An 8,219-nucleotide genomic window follows, 5' to 3' on the forward strand; every position below is an offset into this window, starting at 1 on the left:
CTGCGAAAAAAGAGAGAAGCGATCAGAGGGGAGGGAAGCAGCATCTGCCCCCAGATGACAACAGCAGTGGCTTGATAAAACACAGCACAGTAATAAAACAGAAGAGGCCAGCAACAGTTAAATTCATAGAATCATAGAACAGTTTGGGTTGGAAGGGACCTTTAAAGGTCATCTAGTCCAAATTGGATCATTACACTGTGTGGCAGCTAAATGTTCACTCCCAGGAGGAACAGAGATCTGCTGTATGGTTTATTCAGGCTCCTGTATGGTTTATTCAGGCTGTCACCTTCCTAGCATTTCTCTTGCAATTTCCTACTGCTACACCAGCATTGCAGAGGAAGCAGAAGCAAAGAATTAGCAAGACTGCAGGCAGTTTTGTCCCTCTGCTATATATTATGAAAGCAAAAAATATGTGCTATTGATGCAAGGCTGCAGGGTTGAAAACAAGGCTGAGTTCCCAAGGCTGGAAATACAGGGAATCCGAGCACCGCACCACCCAAACAACACCTGCTCTTTCCTCCAAAGCGGATGCATCGGGATGTTGAAGCTTTGAGAAAAGCAACCAAGACAGCGTGGGATAACTCCTGCCAGCCCTTCCTCCCAGCCCTGCCTGCGCGGAGGGAAGGATGTGGTGGAAATGCTTTCACTCCCTCGAGGCTGAGCTCCTCCAGCTGCTCCACGTGCTGCAGAGCGGAGGAGGAAAGGACAGCAGTGTGTGAAAGGCAGCCGTAGCATCTGAAACAGGCTAGAGCAAGGGGAAAACTAGGGTATGGAAGCCTATTCAATCAAACCTATGCTGTGGGGCAGCACATCCCACATTTGAGTGGTCCCACAGTGGCAGGAACCCAGCCCCGCTCCACAAAAACACAGGGGAAAGTAAATGCCACCTTGCGCTTCCTGAATCCCCAGAGAATCGGAGGAGGGAGCGGACAGACGCCAGCCTGAGCAGCCCTGGCTGTGATGTGGCTGCAGACAACAAACCTGCCAAGTCCCACCAGGACCTGCTGACGAGGCAGCAATAAGCCACGAACAAACTATGACGAAAATTGCATTTGCAGCGACTACATCCATCTCTGAAGTAGACTATGAGAGCTGGGCATCCTAATCTCAGCCCTAATTTACCCTGAGAGAGCGATATCACCACCCGCCTGCTTCTTCTCTGCCAAAGCGCAGGTGGGATCGTGCTCTTGGGGTCTGGGTCCTGTTAAAGCCCTTGTACTACAGGAGAGCATCAAGTAAAGAATTTACATTTTGGATCAAAAATAACCGGCTTCCAACCATGCACTTTGCAGAGAAGAAAAACAGAAGGACTGCAAGAGTTACAGTTGTTCACGGGCTTGTTATTTATCAGCTGGGAAAAAGCACAGGCCAAGAACCTTCTGCAAAAGCAGACAAATCCCTCCTTAGCAGCGCTCATACTACTTCACTACATCTCTTAGTTCCCCTAAAATTTAAGCAAAGCTGTAGAAGTAGCCAGAGAGGAAAGACACTGTTAAGCAGTATATGCACATGTTTCAGACGGGGCTGCAGCGAGATGCCACAGAAGCACCTGGAGCGGGAAGGTTTCTCCCGCAGGTCCCGCTCCTCCACGGAAACCTCTCTGCTTTCCTCCGAGCGCTGAGGCAGGCAGGAGAGCACAGGCTTTGCCTGAAGCTGCAAAGCTACTGCAGCACAAAAACTCTGGGACCAGCTGCCACTGAAGGGTGTAGGCATTAGAAACCAAAACCAGATGAAGCACTTGATGGATGAGATACCTACGCAGCGCAAGCCATAGCTCTGCTGTAACCCACCGAGCCTAATAAGGGATGAACTCTCCCTCAGCTTTTATCCTGACAGATATCTGATCTGATCTGATCTGACACGGTGAACTCGATGGGCAAGGGAGAGTCTTGCAATCACGGTTGCAAGACAGCAGGCGTGCAGGTTTTTCTTACGTTGCTAGTTTTATAGCAGGAGTGGCACAATAAAGGCGTATTTTATGCAAGTAAAAGGTTTCTTCCCACTGACTGCATGATTTTCTTGCCTTCAGTAGATGATGGGCATTGCCACTTAACGTGCACTTCTTGCACCTTCTCACTGACACCAAGAATTTAAAAATCACTCTTGTGGCTGTACAAGTCTACGTGAAAAGCTACAGAAACGCGAAGCTACTGCATTTTTCTGAGAAGTCCTTGAATAGAAGCTATCCATCCACAAAAAATGTAGCTTGTATTTACAATGGCTCTGTAATCTTTTTAAGAGATTAGCAAGTGTATTTATTTTGTTCCTACAGAAGGGTGGTGAGTGAGAGGAGAGCATTTTGTGTTTGTTCTGTACTGTTTGCCTCCAGGTCTGGTGAGTATTTGAAATATGCAAAGGGAAGAAGGCTCAGGAGGGCAGGTTCAGCCCTTCCTCATAGTCTTCCTCCCACTCACACCCACTTGCAACCACATAAACATCAAGGAAGCGGCATGAGAAAACTGGGCCACGTGTTAGCTCTCCGAAAATGCATCAGTCATGACCCAGCACCTGGTCCGGGTCCAAAAAACTGCACTGACCCTGCGCTGAGTTGGAAATGCCCTGCTGCAGCCTCTGCCGACGCAGGGGGACAGCACGGGGCAAAGAGGGGCTCTGACCAGGTGAGGTGACCCCAGCACCTCCGGAGTGACCTACAGCATCAACGTCTAACACACCAAGCAAAGCCTTGAGGAAAGAGGCTATTCCAGGGGAAAATAACTAGCAAAACAAGCTCCTGCTGTACTTTAACGAAAAGGTCTCCTTGCAATACTCTGCGTTTTAATTTCTGCAACAGTGGAAGGAACAGGCAAAAAGCGTAGCTCTTCTGCAGCTGAGCCCCTGTGAGTCTCAGGATCGGTCACACCTGATGCAGGTCACTGAAACCTGCTCCAAATCTGAGCGTATCCTATGTCCTACGTGCTGGCTATGTGGAAAGCAGTGGACAGTCCAGTTTCCACTGGACCTGCCTGGGAAGGGCCTCTCACGTCCTCCCCCAAGGCAGAGGACACGGACCCAGTGGCTCACCGTCATAGAGGACTCCGTGGACCGTCTGTCCAGTGACTTTGCCCGGCGGTGTGGGGACAGAGGAGATGCAGACACATCCAGGATGGAGCCCACAGCTGCACCTTCACAAGTGAAGTCCTGTGTAAACAGCGTTAACCCAGATCAGCGCAGGAACGAGGACAGCCAGTCCCACTCTCTTGGCTTACGGCATAAAAATCCGCATTTTTAAGAGGCATCTCAGGCTCAGAACAAGTGTCCTTTCATTGGCAATAGATTTTTTTTTTTGTCCTTTCAGGCATTAATTTGTTCCCAGTATATCTAAGCATATCTGGGACTTTCAAGACCGCCTGTTTCTTTTGTTACTTCACCCCATCCTGATGTGTCCTGCCATGCCAGATCTGAAGGTTCTTTCTCACTTGGAGGAAGGAGAAAAGACAACCTGATTTTCCACTCTGATTTGCAGCTGGGCCGAGGGAGCAGAGCAGCAAGCAGCAAACCTGCGCAGACTGAGCACATGCAGCGGTTTGGCTCCTACATGAACCTGCCTGCGACTTCAGATCCCCTGTTCTACCCAGGGACAAACCCTATAGCTAAATCCTCTATCCTGGGCTGCCAGATCCCAGGTGCCATCCTCCAAACCCCACCACGAGACCTTGGCTGAGCAGCTTACCCGTTTCCGTGGGAAAACCCTCTTCTCGCTCCTGCCCTGCCGCGTCTCACTGGAAAGGGCAGCGCCGGCCGACACATTCGTTTCCATGTGCTCCGCGTTCTCAATATCTAATGCCTCAAATTTTTCAATCACCTGGGATCGCCTGGAAAACAGAGAGAAAGGGAAAACCAGAGCCCGTTTAAACACAAGAACAGCAACTGCGCTGAGCTGTACAACCCCACAAATTTAAGGCTGCAGAATTACTCGACCCAGTGTTCGTGCACACCTGGCTTTTGGTCCCTGTTTCTCTGCAAGCTCTAGCGTGCACAAATCCAGGGTAAAATGCCCCGATCTGACATGCATCATTTTACCCGTGGCCAAAGTGGGGAAAAACCTCACGCTACTCAGCTCCACAAATAGCATCCTCTTAAATATCTAGAAAACACTTGCAAAACCAGCAATAACCTTTCACTTGTAAATTTTACAGCCCTTTGAGAAGCAGGGATTATTGAACAGCTTTGGCTTAAGCTTTGTCTTTACTCTCTAGCACTGCGGCTATCAATGGCCCCCAGGCCACAGAGCAGAGATGCATCAGACCAAAGTGGGGTGCAGAGGTAACGGGTACCTACGGGTCACCCTGTGTGTACACTGCTATAGATACCCTGTAAAAACTCAACCCCACGTGGGTAACGTCCAGGGGATTGCCCTGAGTGAGGAGTGTCCAAGGATGCCTCCACACAAGGGGTCTGGCTTGCAGGATGTGCCAGCTGAAGAGGCATGGGGAGATGCAGGGCACCCTGTGCAGGCACAGCAGGGCATCCCCTGCAAAACCCCGGGGCTCTACCTTCCCCTTAAACTGGTCTGCAAATCCAGTATGGACAGCAGGGAACACAACCTGGACTCCCTGACACCGCCTCGGTGGCCCATCACACTGTGGCACATACATCTCGGAGGATGGAGGAGAACTATAAAGAAATGGGGATGGAGCAGGAGCCAACCCAGGACCAAACCCAAAGGGGATGCTCCTAAGAATGAGCAAACAACAGGCCTTTGCAGGTGGAATTAAAATCGCTGTTTCAGCATGAAAAAGCTGCTTGCTGACCCACAGGAGAGGAAATACTGGAATTTTCAAAGGGCCTGCTAGTGCCTAAGTTTGCATGCCCAGGGGTTCAGGCAAGTATCAGCCTCAGGTCTTTAACCATAACCTGGGAACATGAAGCAATAACCCACCAGCAACACACACGCCAGCTGAGCTCCAAGCTCTGAGGTTTAAAGCTCCATTTCAAACCTCCCCAAAAAGCTCAATGCGGGTGGGTTCTTGACACAAAATTTGGACCCACACGTGCCGCACCTAAACTCGGGGCTGCTTGCTCTGTATGAACCTCTAATGTGCACGAAAATCACAATGGTAACTACATGAGGGGAAAGAGGTTATCCAAAAAAAACATTTTTAACACTTCTCACAAAAAGGAACAGCAGGTTAAGGGCTCAAAAAACATGAGATGTTCAGTTTGCAACCAACATTTGCACCAAATTCCATAAATGAGACAAACAGTCTGAACACATCACACCCCTCGCCGGGCTGGGGGCCCCTCACTGCTGCTCAGAGCCAGGCTGCCAGGACCGGGTGCTGAAGCCCGCACCCAAAGAGGAAGGGACAAAATCCATGGAAAAAAGTTTGCTTTGTAAATTTAAACGTCTCTGACGTTTTTACGGGACATCTGTTCAGCCCCTGCTGCCTCCCAGTTTGCAGACTGGGAGCAGGCAGATCCCGGGCTCGCGCAGAGCTCCCAGTCCCTGTGGGATGTTCTGCTCACGAGATGTCTGTTCACATAAACCAGCCCGCGGAGCATAAATCCACATCCTCCGTTTACCGACAGACGAGGAACTGTTTTGGAGTCACAATTTTTTAACTCTTTTACACTGGCCCAGCCTTCTCTGAGTCTCAGTTTAGGAGGGAATAAGAGGTCCACGAATTAACATTGTCTGTGCCCTATTAGGTGAAGGCCTGAAGAAAAACAAATCAGGAGAAAAAAAACCAAAAAACCAACCCAACCGAAAAACATAAAACAAAATCAAAAGCAGGTTGATTTCTCATGAAAGGGGCTGCACCACCAGGTTGTTCTACGGCTCGAGATTGAGATGAGATGGTAGCGAAGCAGGCGAAGTAAAGGCGGACACGTCACACAGCAACACAGCAGGAGAAGGTGGAGAGCAACAAGACCTGGAAGAAAACAAGGCTGGAAAATGAATGAACAGAAGAGGAAATTATATATCTGCATCTACATACAAAACAAAATCAAAATCATTCCAGTAATTCGTCATTGAAAAAGGGAGGAGAAAAAATAAATCACTGCAACCAAATCACAGCCCCAAGGGTTAATATCATCCGGATTACGGGAAAAGAATCGTCTTTTTCCCATTAGCTCAACATTTCAGAGAGGTTACTGGTAGAGATCCTGGGGGGACAGGGAGGGGAAGGGCTCTCCTCTCCTCCCCACCGCGCCGAGGAGAGAGCTGCTCCCTCGGAACAGCAGCTCTGTGTTGACAAAACAAGGCTGCGGACAGGTAGGAAGAAGCGTTTTGAAAGCTGCAGTGCCATTTAGTGCTTTCTCAACTACAAAGCTCGTCCCAAGGAGTTCCTCGGCCATGCAGGCTGTTAAATTTTTTTCCAGGCCACTAAACCCGAGCCGCAGATCTCGGCTGTTAGGTGCAGAGGTGTGTGCGGTGCGAAGGAAAGCTATAAAGACCAGCACGAGTTATTGTTAAAGTGATTTTCTTTGACTGGAAGAAAGGGCTTGTTTTTATTGGATTCATTCATTATTTAGCAGCAAGAAAGACAGCGAGTGTCAGGAAAAGGAAGAGGAATTCCCCCAAAAGGTCCACAACAATGAAGAGGATAGTTATACAAGAAAAAACCAAACCTATACTTGGGAGAGCAGGTGCTCCTCTCTACGGAGAGAAACAGCATTCAGAGCAGAGCCTTACATCTCAAGAAGCTCCAGAGAAGGAATTTGAGAAAGAAAAGTTTTTTAAGCGATTTCAGGCAGCTCTGCTATTTATCACGGCTAGAAATACTCCTCAGCCCCCTGACCGCGCTCCTAAAGCAAATCCGGCAGACGCCACAGCCGACTCTTGCCAGTGTGAGCAGAACATGGGGTCAACCAGGAAAGCTGCAGTTTTAGAGGCTGCATCCCTGGAAGCATGCAAGAAAAGCCAAATTCCCCAACCAGAAACCCCGATGCTCCCCGGGGAGCTGCAGGAGGCAGGTGAGCCCGCAGCTGCACACCCGGAGGAAGGGGCTCCGGGTCTCTGTGCCCCAAGGACTCCCCACCCGATGGTGGTCTCCTTCCCAAAGCCGCTGGCACCCTCCTGAGATATGCCAGGATTTATCCCTGCAGCTGCAGAGCCCTGCTGGGATACAGGGACCGATGTCCAAGGATGCCCCTGCAGCCCTCTTCAGCTGTGATTTTGTGTGCAAAACAGGCTTCAAGAGTCACCCATGGGGTTTCTGAAGAGCTCTTGTGCCCTAGGGGTGGGTCTAGGATGGGAGAGCGGAGGCACGGCTTGACCTCTCTGGACATCAACTCTCTCCCCGGTGTGGTCGCGCATCCCTGCATGGTGTGGGCAACGCGGTGCCGGCAACCCCGTCCTGCCGTGTGCCAGCAGAGGGAACTCGCACTCTGTCGCTCCGCCAAAATCATGGAGCTTATCTCCTCTTTTCTGATTCATGTTTCTGAGTGGCTGCGAGCTCAGACATCTGCACGGGGTGTGGAGTCAGCGTCAGGTATAAGTGGTCAACATGGAAAATTTCCAGTACAGTCCTGGACTTAAGTCATGGAATATCTCTTACTATAAGGAAACAGGACAAGAAGCCTGGAAAAACGGCTTTATCTGGAGCTAAGCCTACAGGTGTGTCACTCAGGATGCAGCACTGGGTAGCTAAAATAATTCTTTTCCATCCATAGCTCTGACACTCGCACTGATTTATGATGGGTAAACAAAAAAACACACCAGGAGGAAGAGCCGAAAAATACCAACAGAATCAGAGCAAGTTCATTTGGCTGCACGGAGGGATGAAAGGCAGATCTGAACGATGCCTGGCTGGTGTCTATGGGGTTGGCATGTGGGCCAGCGATTTCAGGTGTTCCCAGACGTGTTAGTGTGTTATTGAGAAGGATTATTAGAAACAGTGTTAAACCCGGGGGAAAAAGCTGACCCCACAGCATGGAAATGAGTTTTTGTATTTGCTCAACCTCAAACAGCACAGCCTGAGCTCAGAGGAGAGAAATGAGAGGGATATGTGGACTCTGTAAACTCAAATTTAAAAAGCAGCCAAGCCAAGCTGAGCAGGGTGTTGGTGAATGTTAATTCCCTGGTGTGACACCGGACTGCCTCTCTGCCCTGCCGAGTCCACCCAAGCTCCGGGACACATGGCCTCACCACCCACACGGGCCAATTCCCAGGTTATCGGAGGAGAAAACAAACGTGCCCATCCCTAAACGCTGCCCGCTGAGCCATCCCTGCTGATGGCACGCTCCTCCGGCACCACAGGCTGCGATCCCCAGCC

At 50.1% G+C, this 8,219-nt stretch overlaps 1 protein-coding gene across 1 annotated transcript in view; it reads right to left on the minus strand.

The window, feature by feature from the left end:
- LOC104166246 (myosin phosphatase Rho-interacting protein-like) overlaps positions 1-8,219 on the minus strand; it is a gene marked incomplete at its 5' end in the record, with an annotated part of 45,144 nt that overhangs the window by 26,477 nt on the left and 10,448 nt on the right. The window contains 2 exon segments of the mRNA XM_009706112.1: positions 3,022-3,138; positions 3,671-3,812. Coding sequence (XP_009704414.1) covers positions 3,022-3,138; positions 3,671-3,812 — 259 coding nt within the window.

The sequence above is a fragment of the Cariama cristata genome, unplaced genomic scaffold, assembly GCF_000690535.1.
Source record: "Cariama cristata isolate BGI_N322 unplaced genomic scaffold, ASM69053v1 scaffold14768, whole genome shotgun sequence".
Classification (NCBI taxonomy): Eukaryota; Metazoa; Chordata; class Aves; order Cariamiformes; family Cariamidae; genus Cariama; species Cariama cristata.